The following is a 21879-nucleotide window of genomic DNA, read 5'->3' as shown; positions in this document are numbered from 1 at the left end:
GTTAAGAAATCTCTCAGAATGAAGTCAAATATACATTAAAATAACACAGCATGTTCTGAAATTAGGGTGGCTGGATGCCGGTTCAAAAGGGGACCTCACAGTGTCCGGTCATATCTATTGACTGGACACAGAAAGTTCAATTGCTGCAGGTGAGAGAGACTGGGTGGTGCCGAGTCATCACACGCGCCAGCCCCTACTCAGCCGTGGCTGCCTCCTACGTGCATTGGGTAGTTGCAGCTGCCAGCCCCAGCTCAGCAGGCAAGTCCTTCCTGACCCATGCAGAGTGGAAGAGCAGCGTGCAACAGGGGGAAGGAGAAAGAGGAGCAAGTGTGTGTGTGGGGGGGGGCCTCAGGAGGAAGAGGTGGGGCAGGGCAAGGCCTGGGGGGAAGAGGCAGGGCAGGGCAGGACCTCAGGGGGAAGTGGGAGGATAGGGGAGGTTCTGGCACTCCCGCTGGAGTGTCCAGTTTTTATATATTACCAAGTTGGCAACTCTATCTGAAATTTAAACTTCTGCAATGGGTAACATGCATAATTTCATTCAAATGTGTTTTCAATGTGTTCAAACCACAATATAAATAATTCAAAAACATCAATTGAACACCAACCAAGTGTTTGAGCAACACAGATCTGGAAATCACACTATCAATCAGATCTGTTCAGCAAGAGCTGAGCTGCAAACAGCAAAGGGTCTGAATTATTCATGGCTGCCCTGCTAGTGCACAGAAATCCAAATGCCTATAGCCTCAAATACAATTTAGCATGGACGTATTAATACATTGAAATGTATATTTACCTGTCAAGTTTGGGATTATCTTGTCTTTCCCTTTGTTGTTCAAATCGTAGTTTCAATCCTTTGAACGTCTGCACATAATCTACGTCTTCCAGGGCTTTCCAGTAATTCTCAATTACATGAGCAGTTAATGATTTTATATCTTCCTATAAGAAAAGTACAATCAAAACAGTGACCTTTTAATTCTTCAAGACAATTAATTTATCTTGTTACTGTAATAAAAATACAGCAGGGTATAACTGAAAGATATGGAAAAGATGCAATATTCATAAAATGCCTTTGAAGTAAGGCATACTAATTTATTTAATTAAAAAAACATTGTAAATACCAGTGTAGCTGAAATCTGGTACTTAACTTCTGATTAATAATTTGATAAAAAAGAGAACAATAACAGTTTTGTATTCATAAATTCTTCTAAACTTTAAAAAAAAAAGGGTAAAAAACCATCTACAAAGCCAGTATAAAAACAATGAAAGCAACTCTAAAAAAAATTAAGATCTCTGTATGGCAATTTACACATTTTTATGTCAGTCTCCTTATATTTGTTGTAATAACTAAACAAGGAAGTCAATACTTTTATTTTCCTCTCTCCCTCTCTAGAATAAACAACAATCACTACTCAACAAAAAAAGGAAAACAAACCATTATATTTTTATGTCAGAGGGAAGACAAGGGGAAAGAGGTTTATTTCTCCACAGAATGAACTGTGGGGACAGCTCTCAATCTTACAGAACTTTAAGAGACCAGTAGGAAGCCAGGGTCCTCTGGCTCTGGAGCTTCAACACAAATACCACTCTCTCCACTTCCAGAAATTTGACTCCACTGAAGTTGTGCTACCAACAACGACTATCCCAGGCCTTGATTATCCTGGGCCCCCCCCATGTAAGTGGGATGATCCCCATCACAGAGAGTTACTAAAGCTCCAGGATATGTTACATTTGTCAAGTAATTCCTACAGGACTAGTGGGGAATGATTAATGTCCTCCAGACCCCCACCCCAACCTAACATCAGGCTGCCCTTCCCCCTTATGGATCTTAAAACCAGACAGCATCTTGCCAGGGTCTGGGTGAAGGTGGCAGGTGGGGGAACAGTTCTCTGGAGGGAACTGACTAGTCCCTTATTGCCCAGCCAGAAATCTTGGGGACCAATATTTATATCAGTTAGATTAACACACGTCTCCATATTCTTTAGTATTACTATAGTTGCACCAGAGCACACAATTAGTGTGTTCATGTGTGAAATTTCAAGTTACATCTATTCTTTAATACTTTCCAGAAAAAGTTAATCAAATCCAGAGTTAGTTTATACAATGGTTACATTTTTAAGTCTAGGCACAATGGAGAGCAACTTCAACACTATATATCCACTGAATGTAGAGCTCTGACAACAAAGGCAGTGTTTTCAAACAGTGGTACATACAAAACTTCACTTAAATTATGGATTTCTAGTGGTCACATTATTATGATGCTTTCATCTGAACACCATCAGAAATAACTGGGCATCCATAATTGTATCATAAATTCAAGTATTTAACTCGAAATACACATGATGTATTATAAAAATTAAATGGTCAATTCAAGACAGTACTCACCACCCTAATAAATTCAAACATCTCTATTATAGCAGAGTTCATCAGATTATAGCGGGATCCATTGTTGAGAAATGCTTTGACCACAGGTTCAAACAAAAAGCTTTTCATTATATAACGGTTATAGAATTCATCCTTCAACCCAATTATCTTTCTCTTAAAACGAAGGGCACCTGAAACAGAGAAATGGTTGTTAAAAAGCCATGAATTTTTGATATTTTACATTTAAAAGCAAAAAACCCAGCAATTGTTCCAAGTTGACTACAAGAAGGATACTCCCAATCCCAACTCTCACAGAGTTTTACATTGTTGGTAATGGATTACGTACTCAAATATCCAGTACCCTGTGGATTCAATCTACAGTAGCTCTTGAAACTAGAATTGAAATGTAATGACATTTTACATTACCAGGAGGAAAAAATCCTTCAGAGTAATCCTAAATACACAGGTCATCTCTTTTCAGTGAACATGCTTTAACAAAACAGAATGCTGTAAATTAGGCACATTTCATAATTACACTGCTAGTGTGTAACTGAAACAACAGTTCAAGTTTAAAAGAAAAATCATTTAACAATGTAGGAATCATTGACAAGATTCATGGTTGGATTATGATGTAATCATTTAAAAAAAAAAAGAGAAATTTGCCATTAACAAAAATAAGAAATAAGTAGTACAGACTGTAATCAGGTATTGTATTGGGTGATTAGCTGAATCTTCCCAGCATTTATCATTAAATCTTAAAATCCAGTCCCAGCCCTCTTTGGAGCAGACACTGTCAACCTTACTGTGCTATGCTTTTGAGATTTAGAAGCCCACTGGAATTTAGACAGAGACTACATAATTTATTTAACTTGTGATCAAAAGTCAAAGATAAACTACTGGTATTCCCTGTGCAATCTACACTTTCATGACCAAATTCTCAACATATTTTCCTACAATCAGAATTTTGCTCATAAATTTCTATTTTCCAATGAAAGTCTTGAATCTATTTCATTATTTTTGTATTAATTTTTTAAATGTAAACCTTTTTAATTTTAAATGAGAAATGGCATTTTCTCTCTCTTTCAAACGCACAGTGGAGCCTTGATCTATTTACATCTTCAAGGCTCTCCCTTCTGAGGAACTCCAGCACTATCTTAGCATTTGAGGTCTCACAGCACCTTACTGTAGATAACCGAGGGCTTGCTTCTCTGCACTTACAGCGCTGCTGGAGTGCAGCTACGCTACTGTAGTCTCAGGGCTTGGCTACACTTACAAATTTGCAGCGCTGCAGCAGGGTGTGAAAACACACCCTCTGCAGCGCTGCAAATTGCGGCGCTACAAAGCGCCAGTGTAGTCAAAGCCCCAGCGCTGGGAGCCGCGCTCCCAGCGCTGTCCGTTATTCCCCACAGGGATGTGGAGTACGGACAGCGCTGGGAGAGTTTTCTCCCAGCGCTGGCGCTTTGACTACACTTAGCGCTTCAAAGCGCTGCTGCGGCAGCGCTACCGCGGCAGCGCTTTGAAGTGCTAAGTGTAGCCACAGCCTTAGGGAATACGTTACCTATGCCAACAGGAGAGCTTCTCCTGTCAGCACAGGCACTCCACCTCCCTGAGAGGCAGTAGCTATAACTCGACTCAGTGTTGTCTACACCAGGAGTTAGGTCAGTATAACTGCATTGCTCAGGGATGGGGATTTTCTACACATTTGAGCAACGTAGTTATACTGACATAAGTTTGTACTGTAGACCAAGGCTAATGCAGGTAACCTTCCCTCCATTGTTTTGTGAAAAGTGATGAAAATGGACCAACTATGCATGTGTGAAATGTCATTATTGAAGGGCTTTGATTCTGCCAAAATGATTTTCAATGGAACACTCAAAAAAGCTCTCCTCAATCCAAGCTACTTATTTCCCTGCAAATTTTCAACTTTCTATCCTACTCTTTATTCACATTTACAAGTGACATTTTGCAAAGTATTAACAACTGCTCAATTAGTCACTTTACTTTTTGGAGTTGTTGTTCAGGGTCTTCCCACCACTAGTCTTGACAATGAAATGACTTTTCTTTACATGGCTGTGCAAAGCTCATTGACATTTACCACCAGAAGTGTTTCTCTCCAGAATGAAGTACTATAATTAGCACAACAAAGGTCTTGTCTATATGGTGCATTACTCCACACTAGAGAGGTGTTAATTCTAGTGTGCACTAGGTTGTCACATATTAACCAGCCAACTTGAACCACGCTGATGCACATTAAAAGCTCATATGTGTGTTAACATAATTCTGCTTTAAATGGGACTACGTTAATGCATGCCAAGGAACTTTTAGTATGTGCCAGCAGGGTCAAAACAGGCCAGTTAATGTGCAACACACTAGAATTTACACATCTCTGGTGTGGACTAATGCCCTTATCAACAAACCCAAGAAGTGCTGACCTTGACCAATGTAGTGTTACTAAATTCTAAATACTAGCTCAGGAGAAGCATCTGAACATGCATCAACAGTGAAGATCTTCAGTATTTTAAAATGTTACATTTATTATAGATAGAGATCCAGATGTCCAATTAAAAATGCTTTTGAAATTTTTTCTAAAGCAAGTACTATTTAAAACCTATGGAGTGTTCCCCTAGCTAGTTTAATTAATACAGCCTCTTTCAATTTCATCTTCCCTCATCATTGAGGAATAACATATCAACAAATTGCTATGAGAAATATAGACCTAGTTGTAAAGGTAGCATATCTGTGCTGAACTGGTAGCTGTCATGCTTCTGTAAATGTGTTTTTCTTCCAGTAAAATACAATCAAAGAATATTAATCTTCACACAGCTAAATTTATTCTCTATAATTCAAACTTACATAATGCCAAGAAAGCATGCTTTGAGGCCATGAGAACTAGTACTCTCCGTAGGATATCCTTGTTAATAATATAGTTCTTTATGTGATACGTATGATGTTCTACACAGAATGTTAGCAATTCCAATATTAATGCCAAGAGCTGGGCTGTCTGAAAATCATCTATAAACAAAAAACAAAACGTTAACAAGAACATGAATTTAAAAATATTTAGGGCCTACTTTTCAGAAAGTGACTTCAAATTTGCAGATGCAATCAGATAACTAGATACTTAAATGCCATTGTGCTCTCCTGCACCTAGTTTAGGTAAATAACTGGAAGCCACGCTTAGACCTTTACAAAACAAATATACAATCCCTGGATTTGGTATTTTCACCAAAAGCCCAGGTCTACACCTGAAAAGGTTTGCCAGGATTGTTACCCAAGCAAATACTCCTATACTATAGACACAGATTATATCTGCAAAAAGGTGCTTTTGACAGTATAGCTTATACCAGTTTGGTGAGCAAAATAAGATAGACTAGTAAAAGCCCTGCTATGCCCCGCATAACTGCATCTATACTAAGGTTTTTGCCAGTATAGAAATGTTGTACCAAAAAGTCATCTCTAACTGACATTACTATACCAGCAAAAGTTTCTAATGTGGACCTAGCCTAAGGTAATTTGTTAAAAGCCATGTAAGATTTTAAAAGTTAGGGTTTTTTTTTTTGTTTTTTTTTTAAAAGGTTTCTAGACTACAACCTAGCACTAGAGCGAAGATGCAATTATTGATGGACTCATTAGAATGATAAGTTAAAAAACAAGAGAAAAATGGAAAATTTAAACTCAGATTTCTTCATCTAAAAAAATGTAAAACTAGTTGATCTGAAACGTAGTTGAGTTACAGGCTCTTATAAATGCACATGAGACCCAAAGAAAAATAAAATACAATTTCAAAATTTTCTGGAAGCTGGTTCGAAATTATATTTCATTTTTCTTTGTTGAATATATGCATTTCAAAAGGAGTAACTGAAAAGCATACTTCCAATGTTTTCACCTGGCTCTGAGTCACCTTTCTGGTTCAAATCAGACAAATCTTTTGAAATACTCTTATTCTGATCATGCAGCGTTTCTGACATCCTTTGACAGTTATTCTATTCTATGTATTACAATTCAATAGCCATGGACATGACTACCAACATCCACAGTAGTCTCACCTTTGCTAGGCTTCTCCTCTGTTGTATTAGCCAGTAAGGGAGCTGTGAGAACATGCATACAATGTTTATAGAAGAAACCCAGGAATTCTGTCTTTTCAGTTTTCTAAAGGATAAAAAATATATCAATATTTTAATATGAAAGTAACTTAAATTACCAACAAAATTTTAAAACACGAAAAAACCCAACCATACTTGAATTTGGGAATGCACTTACATTGGCTGTGGCCAGCATGTTTTCTGGATCAACTAAAGTACGAAGGAGACCCATGAGTTGGACTGCCCCTCCAAGTTCAGGATCTGTATCACAAATCATGTGTTCTATGATGAGGTTAATGAGTAAAATATCCTAATAGAGAAGATATAAAAATGAAGAGATTAGTTATGACTAAGAAAAACTAAAATTAAAAAGGGACACTGTCAGGTCAAATTTGGCCCAAAACTAAAGATTTTGTAAAATAAAAGATTTTAGGACAAAATTTAGAACTAACAGAAATAGATCCTTGAAATGTATTTTAAAAAATGCCCATGAAAACCTACTCTATTTGTATCCCTAATACTGATGCACTATACTCATCCATGAGAATCTTTCAGAGCAACTACAAATGGCAGATAAATAAAAAACTTGGATAAAAAAATAGACTAGTCTAAACTGAAAATACAAAAAAAAAGTAAACAGAATAAATGGTGAGAAGGTACATGCATAAAATTCTTATGTTGAATTTATGATGTGCATTATGGAATTTGTTTTTTTGAAATTAGGAGTTTTAACCTGAGTGTCCTTTTAAAATACAATGCAAGTCCCTACTTCTGCAAACACATGGGACTCCTGAACTAAACGGGATTACTCACATGTGTAAAGTTATTCAAATGCATAAATGTTTGCAGAATAGGAGTTCAAGAGTAAAAATTTCCATTCTCATATAATCCCTTAGTGCTTGCATGCCCTATTACCAGCAACAGCAGGGCCATCCAGAAATTGAGACATCAGGTTAAGGCCCTGATTCTGCATACACTTATGTACATGCTTTACTTTTACACACCTGAGTAATCAAATGAAGACAATGGGTCAACTCACAAGTAAAATTAAGCAAATTTATGTTAGCAGGATCAGGGCCTTAGATTATAACTTGTCTTCCATAGTTGTAGGAGGTTTTCCATACAGAAACAAGATTAGCAGCTGTACAATATGAAAGTAAACTATTTCCTGAAACAAAACAAGTTTTAAAACTAACTTGAAACACTGGATATTTCTACTAAACTGGCCAAATATGAACTAAAAATATTTTAGTTATCCCACTATTTAATTACGGTCTTAAGCCACCAATACAGAAATTAAATAGAGCTATGATCAGAATCATCTTAAATTACCATGGAAATAAAGGGTAGTACAATTTATTTATTTGTTTAGCTAACTGTATTTGAAAGTAACAAAAAAGATTATGGGAGACAGGTATATAAAGCAGCTAAAAATATATACCAAGTACTTTAGATCCAGAATACATTTTTAAACAGCTATGGGTTCATTTTTTATTCAAAATTCCATCTTTCTATTTACAGGAAATAATGCTGCCCTCTTCTTATTTACAATGTCACCAGAAAGTGAGAAGAGGCATTTGCATGGCACTTTTGTAGCTGGCAATGCAAGGTATTTACGTGCGGGATATGCTAAACATTTGTATGCCACTTCATGCTTTGGCCACCAATCCAAACAACATGCTTCCATGCTGATGATGCTCATTAAAAAAAATCTGTTAATTAAATTTGTGACTGAACTCCTTGGGGGAGAATTGTATGTCCCCTGCTATGTTTTACTCACATTCTGCCATATTTTTCATGTTATAGCAGTCTCGGATGATGATGCAGCACATGTTGTTCATTTTAACAACACTTTCACTGCAGATTAGACAATACACAAAAATTTCTAAAAATAGCTACAGCACTCAACCCAAAAGCTTAAGAATCTGAAGTGCCTTCCAAAATCTGAGCAGGACCAGGTGTGCAGCATGCTTTCAGAAGTCTTAAAAGAGCAACACTCTGATGCGGAAACTACAGAACTACAGAACCCGAACCACCAAAAAAAGAAAATCAACCTTCTGCTGGTGGCATCTGATTCAGATAATGAAAATGAACATGCATCTGTCTGCACTGCTTTGGATTGTTATCGAGCAGAACATTTGTCATCAACATGCAGGCATGTCCTCTGGAATGGTGGTTGAAGCATGAAGGTACACATGAAGCTTTAGCGCATCTGGCATGTAAATATCTTGCGAGGCTGGTTACGACAGTGCCATGAGAATGCCTGTTCTCTCTTTCGGGTGACATTGTAAACAAGAAGCAGGTAGCATTACCTCCTGCAAATGTAAACAAACGAGTTTGTCTGAGCACCTGGCTGAACAAGTAGGACTGAGTGGACTTGCAGGCTCTAAAATTTTACGTTGTTTTATTTTTGAATGCAGGTTTTTTTGTACCTAATTCTACATTTGTAAGTTCAACTTTCATGATAAAAAGATTGCACTACAGTACTCATATTAGGCAAACTGAAAAATACTATTTTTGTTTTTTTACAGTACACTTTATATTCTGTGTTGTAATTGAAATCAATATATTTGAAAATGTAAAAAACATCCAAAAATATTTAAATAAATGGTATTCTATTATTGTTTAACAGTGCGATTGTGATTAATTTTTTAAATCGCTTGACAGCCCTAAAATTTACACATCAATTGGTGCACTCCAATAAGCAACCTGGCAGGGTAGAAAAGTTACTTTTTATTTAAACACCCCAATCCTGTAAGTACTTAAGAACGTGCTCAGGCCCCATTGGACTGCTCATACACTTAAAGTTAAGGAACATGACTAAGTGTTTGCAGGACTGGGGTCCAAAAAGGCTATGCAAATGAGATATGGTCACCTTTCCAAATATGAAAAATTAATAGATAAAATAGGGTAAGCTGTAGTTTATATAATTGTGTTGTGATTAATAATATTATTGTAAATACTACCGTGATGGGTACGAGAGAGAACCTTCCAAACATAGTTAATTTTTTTTTTAAAAGGAAAGGTTCTAGAAAACTATTTCAAATGCACATTTGTCAAATGAAAAAACTCAGAAAGTAGGATTTAGTCACTAATAATAGAGACATAAATATGAACCTTCTAAAAAAGCTTCAGAGGACCTCCTACTTACATCATCATTTTGTTGAGCTTCCTGCATAACAAACTCTCGTACCATGGATGGATTGTACTCAACCAAATATGAGAATATATCAGTAGCTGCACTTCGCACTTGTGCATCATCCATACCCTGGAAAGTCAATTAAAACTGTTTAAGTACTTTAAAGAACAAAAATCGTTGTACTTGAAAGGCATAACAGTAGTTTTTTAAAATGAGCAGAAGCCATTTCAGAAATCATAGTTCTGTCTGAATTTTTATTATTAACTATTACTGTTACAAGTAATAACTAAAGTCACCATAAATAAGAGTTGAGGGCTCCCCCCCACCGTTTTTTTCTGGTTTAATTGATAGCTTTGTATGTAATCAGTTTAACAGTTTCTCTGGTTTATTGGTCATAGCCCTGTTTTAGTCTGAACACAGAAACAGACCAGAAAAAGGAATAAAGATTGGGGAAAAAAATTGCAAATTCACAAAAACTGCTAGGGGGACTTAGTGATCTAATACCTAAGACTACTTTAAAAACAAACCAAACCAAACCAAAAAAAAACTTTCAAGTGGACTGAATTTCAAGATGACAGTATCCCTTTCAGACAAAACAAATCACTAAAGTACTTCAGAAAGCCATGACACAGCAGTGTTGCTGTAACTACTTTTTAAATAATTATCTTTTCTGAAATGAAAAAATATAACTGTTACAACAAATATTTACAAAAAGTCATCTCAGAAAAATACATATTGCATTAACTTACTAGGATGACTTCTAGTGCTGGCAGTATACCCATATTAGACAATGTTTTGAAAAAAGCATCTCTGTTTTGAGGTTGTAATGTTTGAGAAAATGCACAGAACTCTTTGAGAAAGTTTACCTGAAATGTAGAAAACAACATGCTAGTGATTAACAACATTCAGACAACAAATAGTCACTTCATGAATATTTTACAAATGCTTACCAATTCTTGTCTTTTCTCCTCATCTGTGGCTTCATCTGTTAATTGTGCAAACAATTCTGTCAGAAATTTTTCATCTTCCTACAAAAGTAAAATAATGCCATGTGTTTATTTGACAATACTGAAGCTAACCCTCATAATATTAACTCCCCAAAGCCATGCCTCCTACATTTTATACCACTGTGCATGCACAGAATTTATGTCCGGCACAGAAATTTGTATTTTCTGTGCAGAAAAAAACCACTCTGCCTGAGAGGTGCTGCAGTTCCACCTTTCGTCCACCAGAGGCCACTGTGATGCCAGAACAGATAGCTGTGGCTGACCAGCAGCCCACAGCGCAGCACCCTGCCCCATGCCGTTGCACTGCTTCTGAGGGGAGAGGGAAATAAGTTTCTGTATTGTAGTTTAGATGGATTACTCAAAATTCTCTATTAATTTGCCTAGTAAGGAATTTGTCAAAAAACACCAAACACTCCGGATATCTATTTTTGTCTGTATTACAGACTTACTTTCTGATAGATATTTTGAAATAAATTACCAAAATAATTGAAACTAGTGTGATTACATTGTATTATTTATGCATAAATCTGAAGAATTTTAAAATATTGTGCACAGAATTTTTAATTTTTTTGGCACAGAATTCCCCCAGGAAATAATTTTAAAGGGAAAATACAGTTGTGTAGGATACTTAATTGTAACAGTGTCAATCAACTTTCCACTTAATACATGTAACTGATGGAAGATGCGTCATGACTGGCGCAATCTATAGGAGGGCTGAAGGACCGATCAATCAAGGTGACATGTAACTGACTATGTGTCCTTTCCTTGCTGTTGTATGCTGTTATATGCAATTTTCTTTCCTAGGTTCATTCCATTTTCCTTCCAATTGTGGTACATCTTATGTTGTCATCTGTCAGTCTTCTCTTTTCCTTGTCTCTCTCAATTTGCAAAATATCCCTACATTATATTGTCTGATTATCACCCCTCTATTTGGTCTTTCCCTCCCCCCAAAAAATCACTCTCTATCTGACTGTCTCATTTTCACATTTATTTTTTTTTAAAAGTACCCTATTCAAATCAAGTATCAGAGAGGTAGCCGTGTTAGTCTGGTTCTGTAAAAGCAGCAAAGAATCCTGTGGCACCTTATAGACTAACAGACTTTTGCAGCATGAGCTTTCGTGGGTGAATGCCCACTTCGTCGGATGCAATCAAATCACTCTCTCCTATCCATATGATCCACTCATAAACAGGGCCTGGAAATTTTACCAGAGACCTTAACATAACTATACCCAGTAGCTTAAAAAATGATATGAGAAGAAAGGAAGATTCCAACACCAAGATGTTGGGAAAGGGGTGAGTGCTGAAAACCAAATGAAAATGATTAGATTCTTATCAATTCCACTGCTGCTCACAAGGTTATTAATGGCAGCAGTCAAAATTGATTAACATTCATGCTGCTGAAGCTTAGCAAAGCTGAGCAGCGGCAAACACACTGGAGCCATCTGTCTGCAGACTTAAGACAGCACTATATCAGTTAACCTTCCAAACATAAACCAAGTATAAGTCTAAGAGCTAAAAATCCTTAAAAACAAAACAATCCCCCGCCCCCAAACAGTAACTGATAGCTTTTCCAGGCAAATGCTTTCTACATGCCACATATAAGCAGCGTTTGAAAAAAATCTACTCAACACTAAGTTGAAATATACTTAATACATTATTAATGCAATAAGTGGCCAAGAAACCCAAAACAAAACAGTGACTGAACCCCAAATTTTTTTTGGAAGAGTCCTATATACTTAAAGGAGGCCATTCGTCAATCTTGCAATTATTTGGCACCGATCAGGATGAGCAATGCCAACCACCTACTCACAACAAAAGGAGATCTAAGAAGCCTCACTTGAAGCTTAGTGATCTTCCAAACTGAGTTATAGCTGAGTAGACAAAAAAAAACAACCAAACAAAAAAAACCCTTACTAATAGCCTGGAGCGGACATTCCAGATTCCAACTGAGGTCATACCCAAGAAACTCAAGTATGGGGGTCTACAATTCAATAGTTTTTTTTATGAGAGAACACAGGTGTGGTTATCTGGCACTTGTCTACCATTTGAATTTCTAAATGTTTTGTTTAAATCCTTAGTCTATCATGAAGTAATTACAGAAATTATACTAAATTTATGACAGATTGTAGAGAGACCAATGTACTCTTATTTACCCGAACACCACAACAGTTCAGTTATTTACTCCAAACATAAAAAGATTTTCTTGAAACAAAATCCAAATTACCATCCTTGAATAACAGTCAAAGTAAGAGGAGACTAAGTAGATCTGGGTGGCACATTGAACTGTACAGTATTAATACCACCACCTCAAACTGGAAGAAAGTAGTAATCTGGTTCATCTATTACCACTGAAACCTTTAACAAGATCCATGCTCATCCCTGCCATGATAGCAACATATCATAACTGTCATCTAGATGACCTCACAAGGAACATTTTTTCTCCTTTACTAGGAATGGGAATGAGTGGATGGCCTACACCACATCTTTTTCATCTCAATTACAATCCCTGGAAGTGAGTATAAAAAGCTAAATTAGTACAACATTAAAATTGCAGCGTTAAAAGCACTCAAAAGTCAGGAAGAGTACAACTTTCAGAAGTGCCTAAGTGACTTTAGCTTAGTACCATTTTCACTGAAAGTTAATGAGATTTAAGGCTCCTAAATCACTTTTGAAAATGAGATTTGAGCCTAAATCAGAGAGGCATTTTGAAAATTTTTCCCTAAGTGCTAAAAGTTGCGTATGCAACCGTAACTCTATAACCCTCTCTGTATGTATTACAATAAAGCAGGGATCGGCAACCTTTCAGAAGTGGCATGCCGAGTCTTCATTTATTTACTCTAGTTTAAGGTTCACGTGTCAGTAATACATTTTAACATTTTTAGAAGGTCTCTTTCTATACGTCTATACATACAACAATAGTTTAGTTATACATTAAAGTAAATAAGGTTTTAAAAGTGTTTAAGAATCTTCATTTAAAATTAAATTAAAATGCAGAGCCCCCCGGACCAGTGGCCAGGATCCAGGCAGTGCAAGTGCCACTGAAAAAATCAGCTCGCGTGCTGCCTTTGGCACGCATGCCATAGGTTGCCTACTGCTGATCTAAATGGAAGGTCCATACAGATTTTGCCCTTTCTAGCTCCCATCTCTCCCTGCAATATTGATCCACACAAACACCCCAGATACTTTTCAAGTTCAGAAGATGGTAGCATGTGCATTGAAGATGAAAAGCAGCGACTGTACCAGCAACAGGGTGGGGGGGAGAGAGGGAGGAAAGGGGGCATTGCTACCACATAAAGGAGCATTAGGAGGTTCTTTCAAATGAACCTGTGCACAGAATACTCTGATTGACACAGTGCCCAGGGGAGTTTCAGCTTCTCTCTTTCGGTGATGCCAGTGGCTCAGAGACACAGCTCAGCTGCAACTCCTGACATGAAACTGATACAGCAGGGATTGGAGCTATCAGAAGTGGCCCTTAAGACCCAGGTCCCTGCTGCCCAAAAAAACCTCATATGGCTGCTTCTAGGGACCACTGAGCTTCCCACTGCCTTCCCCCTTTGAGATGCAGATCACCTGCGATGCAAGACCTACCCAGATCACTCTGCAGTTTGCGCATTTAAAACCTGAACTCTCCTGGGGGCCACTCTCTCCTGAGCTGAAGTGCCACTGTGTTAGCATGCACAGAAACAGCAAGAGCCTCCCTGACTCCATCTGCTCTTTCCAGAGGCTGCAAAACCTGTTCAACCCCACCACTGCCTGGCTGGCTCAGGGGCACTGGGGGCACAGCCCTCTCCTGGGCTGATGCGATGCTAGAGAAGGGGAGATGAGAATAGGAACATGAGGTGGCAGCCGCGCCATGCAAAGAGGGAGGCCAGTTGCGACTCGCAGCACCTTGCACGAGTCCAGGCTCCCCCTTTAAAATCCAGGGGCCAGGAGAGAGTCTACAAACCGCTCATGCAGCATCTGGGAGCCCTAATGCAGCTGCTTCCCAGAGCCCAGTTCCCCCAGTGCTCCCCGAGCCCTGTGGGCAGGGGCTTCGGAACTCACATCCAAGATCACCGAGGTGCCTTTCCGTTGCCCCGTGGAGAAGAATGCCTGGCTGGCGACTGCCTGCCCTTCCTGGAGGAACTCCCTGTCGGAGAGCAGCGGGCTGAGTGGGGCCGGCAGCTGGGACCCCAGAGTGGCGGCGGGCTGAGCCGCTCAGCCCGCCGCCACTCTGGTGTCCTGGCCACTGGCCCCGCTCAGCCCGCCGCCGGCCTGGGGTTTCTTTCACCCAGGCCGGCAGCGGACTGAGCGGGGCCGGCGGCCAGGACCTCGGCTGGCAGCAGTGTGCCATTAAAAATCGGCTCGTGCGCCACCTTTGGCACGCGTGCCGTAGGTTGCCGACTCCTGCAATACAGTATTCTGTGATCACATACATCTACTTCCTAGCAGCTAGGATCATCTGGGCATATCTCACTGAGTCAACTGCTTGCCACTGCAGAGGCCTGAGGCATTGGTGGCATCTCAATCTCTTCTATTCTCTGCTTGTGGCACACAGTGTAGTCTCATGAATACTAGCATGCTTTCCTCTAACCCAAGTAACTGGGTTCAAAATGAAGGTAACTGAGCAAAATGTAATTACCTATGATATACAAATGGCCAGAGTAGATCTAATAATGGTACCTTCTGTTCTGAAACTTTATGAAACTGTATTGCAAATATAATATACATTTTCCCCCTCAAACGTCTAGTAAACACAGTGTTTTCTGTGGATGAGATTTTTTTCAAAAGCTCTCGGCCATGGCCTAGCCCTACTCCCATTTAAGTCACTGTAGAGTTAAGACAGGAACGAGTTCTTTTGAAAAATCCCATCCTATAGTATGCATACAAATCTTGTATCTGACGTGCACAATAAGCTGCTGCTGTTATAACAGAAGAACTTGCTGGACAATATAGGCCACCTGTGACTGTAACTCAATTAGCTTTGTAGTTACAGCTCAGCCCATTAAATGCACTTAAAGGCTGGTGTTGCTGGCTGAAAAGAACAACAGTATGCATTGCTCACAATATTTGTATTATACTCTATATAAAAGCACTTTAGAGAAAACGGATATATAAAAGCTAAGTGAAAGAAAAAACAGTTACCTACCTTTTGTAACTGTTGTTCGAGATGTGTTGCTCATGTCCATTCCAAGTAGGCGTGTGTGCGCTGCGTGTACCATTGTCAGAAGGTTTTTCCCTAGCGGTACCCGTCGGCCATGAAGCCCCCTGGCGCCTACATGACCGTGTATATAGGTCCTTGCTGACCCGCCGCCTCTTCGGTTCCTTCTTGCCAGATACTCCGAGAGAGAGGAGGCAAATGGGTCTTGGAATGGACATGAGCAACATGGCTGTACAATTATAGCACTCAGTGGGACTGTGCTGAAAGTTAAGCTTGTACATTAAGCTTCTGAAAGATTGCAGCAGCTTTTCTTAGCCTTTTGGCATCTTATAAAGTCTGTGCAGAGACTGAGCTAAGGTCTCCTGCAAAGTCCTCACTGTAGCCCACTGTACTTTTAACTACACAGTTAACATTAAAAATGTACCTATGTGCAGCTCAGACTTCCTTAGCTATATATTTCATGAACTTTAGCAAAAAATCTCATACAAATATACTGCATATGCTCCATATGCAGTTTTCAAAGGCATGACAAATTGTCAAATTAAATGCAATTTTCCCTGCTGGAACATTTGAAACACACTTCTCAGTTAGGGCTATTTCTGTGAAGCAAAATTAACTTTCAATGTCTATCCACTTCACAGCTGTGGAAAAACAGACAAGAACCCACCCCTCACTCAAAAAAAAACAACAACAACCACCCCCTATTCTCCCTGCTTTCTTCATATTCCCTTTTGGTCTGAGCTAACTTCTGGAACATTTCAGCCCAAAAGGTGAAAGTTTAATAAAAAGTTACAAGCAAATAAGTTCCTAGAACAGAAACAGTGTATCAGCCTTAAGTATAGTGCTATTGTTGCTGCTCCTGTTGTAATATTGCACCTGCTTTATATAACCCTTCCCTCCCCCATAGAATCATAGAATGTCACGGTTGGAGGGACCTCAGGAGGTCATCTAGTCCAACCCCCTGCTCAAAGCAAGACCAATCCCTAGACAGATTTTTGCCCCAGATCCCTAAATGGCCCCCTTAAGGATTGAATTCACAACCCTGGGTTTAGCAGTCCAATGCTCAAACCACTGAGCTATCCCTCCCCCAGTCAGACACCAGTGATTAGTTTGTGATATAGATTAAAGTGCCCTCATCCCCTTGATCTTGAGCTATCCTACTTCACACCAGTCCTTTAATAAACTATTGATAAGTAATTTCCCCCTTGAGACACTTCTCCATTATCGTTTAGGCATAGCTTTGGTAGTAACAGGAACCCATCATATTTTCAAGATAGTATACACATCCAAACTATTTTTTTAGCATGGAAGAAAGAAGAAACTAAGCTCTGATACCACCAATATGCAACACTTGCATGCATCATTTCACTGAGCTATTTCCCATTGGAAAACTGCCCTTATTTACTTTAGTGCAGCAGATAATTTGCATAGTAAACTACTCTGTAAAATGCATTTGAAAGTGCAAATAAATTAAACCTGACATTTCTGAGCCTACTGCTGACAGCATGTATCCTTCTGAGACAATCTAATTTCAGCTTGATGCACTCCCTTTAATATCTGGTCAAAATCGCTAAACTTCTCTAACTCAGTTCCCCCAAATCACCTACAGATAATATATACTTACATCAAACGGTGATGCAAAACAAATTAATATCTGTAAAGCACTTTCAAAATAAAGAGCAAAATACTGCTATTACTACATGTGGATCTGGTAGCAGGATGATGCAATCTGAGAATAAACATATGTACACAATCTTGTATTTATTCCACCCTTTTAAAAAGACTGGCTTAAACAAAAATGATTGCTTTGTTTGAAAACTGATGAATATCATAAAAGGAAAATTATAATGTAGTAAGGCCATGCACTAAACATCCCAAATACACCTCTACCTCAATATAACGCTGTTGTCGGGAGCCAAAAGAAATCTTACCGCATTATATTGAACTTGCTTTGATCCACCAGAGTGTGCAGCCCCACTCCCCCAGAGCACTGCTTTACCATGTTATATCCGAATTCGTTTTATATCGGGTTGTGTTATATCGGGGTAGAGGTGTAGCAAGGGCTAAGACAGCAGTAAGTACATACATTATTTTAAACTATCTGTTCCTCCCCTTCTATTAAATTCTTCAGATCCCTAGAAAACACAAATCATAGACTTCACGTGAGCCCAACAGCGTGCTTTATTCAGGCAACATTATGAACATCACAGGAGTTTGCTGGCACACAGAACCAGCCAATAATGGGGGTCAAGTAAATGGTGTTTACTCACTCTATGGCGCAGTTTTGCAAGTTTTTTTTTTTTTTTTTAAAACTTTAATACAAAGGGATAGGACTGATGGCCTCCAATGTGAGAAGAAATGTATAAAGTAATATTTTTAGTTGCAAAAGAGCGTCACAAAGTAAGAAACATCACTTACCTGTCTTCCCCCCCATTCTCAAAATTAGTCAGCTCCAGGTTCCAGTCAGGGTTTTTTTTGGTAGTTGTGGTAGAATAGCACATGCTGGTACACCAAGCTGTGTTGGCAGTTAGGAAGGGATGAAAAAGAAAATGATGGGGAAAAAAAAAAGGAACGAATTTAAATTCAATTATGTGCTGAATGCCTTTATTACACCACCTACATAGGCCAAGGACAGGCTTGGCAAAACTTTTTTTTTTTTTAAATAATTTTGATAGATAATATTTATGTTTATTTTAAATTGATAAAAATAAAAAAGCTTAAAGTGTTCACAGCTGTGCAAAATTATGGGTTTTAAGATTTATTTTTATTGATTTTAATTTTCTTGATTGTGGGAAGTTATGGGGGAGTCTGGTAATTATGTAATGACAGATACGGAGATTCAAAAAGTTTAAGTTTTATAGCCATTGACAAATTGTGTTTTAACAATTTGACAATTTGTCAAAATATACAAAGTAAATAGCCTTAAATCCAAGGAGCATTCTTCTTACTTTGTGTATTTGTACATTTTGGTCATCATCTACGGAAATATTTTTTCAGCAGTTTGTATGGTGAAACCGACACTTACTGATAAAAAACTAATTCTTCCAACCATAGATATAGTCCTGCTTACCCACCGCACGAGACTGGTGTCCCTGCTCACCCGAGCCCTGACTGCTCCCCGCACGCTGGAACCCTGCCCTGCCCCCACCCCTGCTGGAGCCCAGCTCCCCCTGCGTGGGGCTGGCATTGCCCCACCACACTACATAACTGCCAAATAATATTGTTGTATCAACGCATAAATAATATGGTAACGCCTCACTTAAGGTTGTAGTTATGTTCCTGAAAAATGTGACTAAGTGAAACAATGTTAAGTGAATCCAATTTCCCCATAAGAATGAATGTAAATAGAGGGCTTAGGTTCCAAGGAAATTTATTTTTGCCATACAGTACAGTACTATAGTTGGGAGGTGCCCCCTCCTTACCCCACACAGGCACAGCCCACTGGCACTGGAGACGATGAGGCAGACAAGGAGGCTGAAGGTGCTGTAGACTAGGAGAAGCATGTTGCACAGCAGCAGCGTCAGCTTCCCCTTCCCTGCAAGCACCAGGGGTGGGGGAAGCTCAACCCTCAGCCCACCCACTCCACCCCTTCTCCACAGAATACCTGCCTCATTCAGTGTCCAGGATTCACTATACTCACTGATTGAGCTGCTGTTTAATATTTTGTTTTATTCTCATTGTTCGGCTTGTGGTCCCAGGCAAACCATTCAAACCCTGCTTGGAAGACAGTATTAATTTCCCCAGTGGCTTTTTTATGGCTGTGACAGGATGACTGCTCCCTGCAAGAAAGGGAGCAGGGTCCAGTGTACCTGGACAGATTAGCTGATACCCAACTGGGTATAAAGGAAGGCACCTGGGCCTTATAAAAAGGGTGTCAGCTGCAAGTGCTGAGGGATGCTTGCAGATACTGGAGGGAGTAAGGATGTTTCTGCATGGCCCTGAGTCAATGGGGAAAGGCAGCAATCAGAAAGGCCTGTAGAGAAGACCAAACTTTAAGCAAGAGGTGCTTGGAGAGCAGGAAGACAGGCCCTCAGGGAGGAGGGGCTGCACCCAATTTGGGATTGGGGTGGAAGAACTGAATTGTTAGAGAGGACAGGCCCTTGGGGGGGGGGTGGGGGGGAGGATGGGCTCAGCTGAAACTGGGATGAAGTCTTTGAAGGTCTAAATTTTCTTTTGAAAGACTTTGCACTGGGTGTACCAAACTGGACCCCAAAAGGAGGAATGTTTGCAACATCTGGCCTATGTGGACTTTTTATTAAAAGGGAGCCTGATTTAAAGAGAAACTGAGTCATGCCTCAGCAGAGCCACAGTTGGCCTGAAGGAGCACTACAAAATAGATGCATCCATTTATAATGGCATTCATCACAATAGTAGCAGACTGCTTCACAAGCATGAATGAATTTATTCTCACACCAATGAGATGAGGTGACGTTATCAGAGTTTTACAGATGGGGAAACTGAAGAACAGAGAGACAAAAGTGTCCACTAATTTTGAGAGTTCAGTTTGACACCCCAACAATCTATTTTTGAAAGTACTTAGCTTTATATGACTTTTATGTTCAAAGCACATTGACTTCAGATTCAGTTGTGAGTGCTAAGCAATTTTGCACATCAGACCCCAGGTAAAGCATCCAGAAAACAAAGAACACAACTAATGCTCACCTGTTAATAAAAAAAAAAAAAGTTTGGTTTGAATGACTTGCCCAAAAATCACATCTCTTTCTGCCACAGAGTTGCTAACACCCTACCTTATTCACTACACACCTTCCAATTTCTGCAACAAATGAGGAAGCAGTCCTACAGACTACAGCCTCTTTCACTACACACAGATCTATCCAATTCATTGAATGAAGCAGGGTCCTGTGGAACAAAATACTACAGAATCATAGAAATGCAGGGCTGGAAGGGACCTCAAGAAGTCAACAAGTCCAGCCCCCTCTGCTGATGCATGACGAAGTAAACCCTTCATGGGTGTTTGTTTAATCTATTCTTAAAACCCCCCTCCAGTGATGGTGATTCCACAACTTTCCTTGGAAGCCTATTACCCAGTTTAACTACCCTTATAGTTTGCAAGTTTTTCCTATTATCTAACCTAAATCGCCTTTGCTTCAGATTAAACCCATTACCTCTTCAGTGGACATAGAGAACAATTGATCACAGTCCTCTTTTTATCAGCCTTTAACATATTTGAAGAGAGTGTTATCAAGTCCTCCTCTGTCCTCTTTTCTGAAGACTAAATGTGACCAGCTTTTATGATCTTTCATCATAGGTAAGGGTTTCTAAACCTTTTATTATTTTTGTTGCTCTCCTATAGACTCTCTCCAATCTGTCCACATCTTTCATAAACTGTGGCACCCAGAACTGGGCACAGCTGAGGCCTCGTCATGTAAATAAATACTGTATTATAATGTATATGCACATGGGGGCAATCTTAATTCTGGCATTTTTCACTTTTGAGCGCTTGACTTTGCAACTAGGGCTGTCAATTACAGTTAATTCAACCGATTAACACAAAACAAATTAACTAGATTTTTAAAAGTTGCTATTAATCAGTTTTAATCGCACTGTTAAATAATAGAATACCAATTTCCATTTATTATTAATATTTGGACATTTTTCTTATTGTCAAAATATATTCATTTCAATTACAACACAGAATACAAAGTGTACAGTGCTCACTTTATATTACAACAGTGCAATGCAAATGCTTGTTCTCACTTTCAGGTGAGATTGTAAATAAGAAGCGGGCAGCATTATCACTTGTAAATGTAAACAACCTTGTTTATCTTATCAATTGGCTGAACAAAAAATTAGGACTGAGTGGACTTTTGGCTCTAAAGTTTTACATTGTTTTGTTTTTGAGTGCAGTGATGTAAAAAATAATCCTACATTTGTAAATAGCACTTTCACGATAAAGAGACTGCACAACATTACTTGTATGAGGTGAACTGAAAAAATACTATTTATCTTTCAGTGCAAATATTTGTAATAAAAAATAAAGTGAGCACTGTACACTTTGTATTGTGTTGTAACTGAAATCAATATATTTTGAAAATGTAGACATACATGCAAAAATATTTACAATACATTTAAATTGGTATTCTATTATTAACAGTCTGATTAAAACTGTGATTAACTGCAACATTTTTT

The 21879-nt window shown here is 38.9% G+C and overlaps 1 protein-coding gene across 5 annotated transcripts in view; it reads right to left on the bottom strand.

Moving 5' to 3' along the window:
- Positions 1-21879, bottom strand: part of PPP4R3A (protein phosphatase 4 regulatory subunit 3A) — a 79872-nt gene that overhangs the window by 6417 nt on the left and 51576 nt on the right. For 4 of the 5 annotated variants that reach the window (XM_039537645.1, XM_039537644.1, XM_039537642.1 and 1 more), the window contains 8 exons: positions 10533-10610; positions 10332-10448; positions 9595-9711; positions 6622-6753; positions 6408-6510; positions 5215-5373; positions 2383-2552; positions 794-936 (listed from right to left, as the gene is read on the bottom strand). In XM_039537645.1, the coding sequence (XP_039393579.1) occupies positions 794-936; positions 2383-2552; positions 5215-5373; positions 6408-6510; positions 6622-6753; positions 9595-9711; positions 10332-10448; positions 10533-10610 (1019 nt within the window). The remainder of the gene's footprint in view (positions 1-793; positions 937-2382; positions 2553-5214; positions 5374-6407; positions 6511-6621; positions 6754-9594; positions 9712-10331; positions 10449-10532; positions 10611-21879) is intronic. The other variant, XM_039537643.1, reaches the window with a different exon arrangement.

The sequence above is a fragment of the Mauremys reevesii genome, linkage group 4, assembly GCF_016161935.1.
Source record: "Mauremys reevesii isolate NIE-2019 linkage group 4, ASM1616193v1, whole genome shotgun sequence".
NCBI classification, from domain to species: Eukaryota; Metazoa; Chordata; order Testudines; family Geoemydidae; genus Mauremys; species Mauremys reevesii.
Note: the sequence above shows the minus strand (reverse complement) of the source record. Positions and strands in the feature narration are given on the sequence as shown.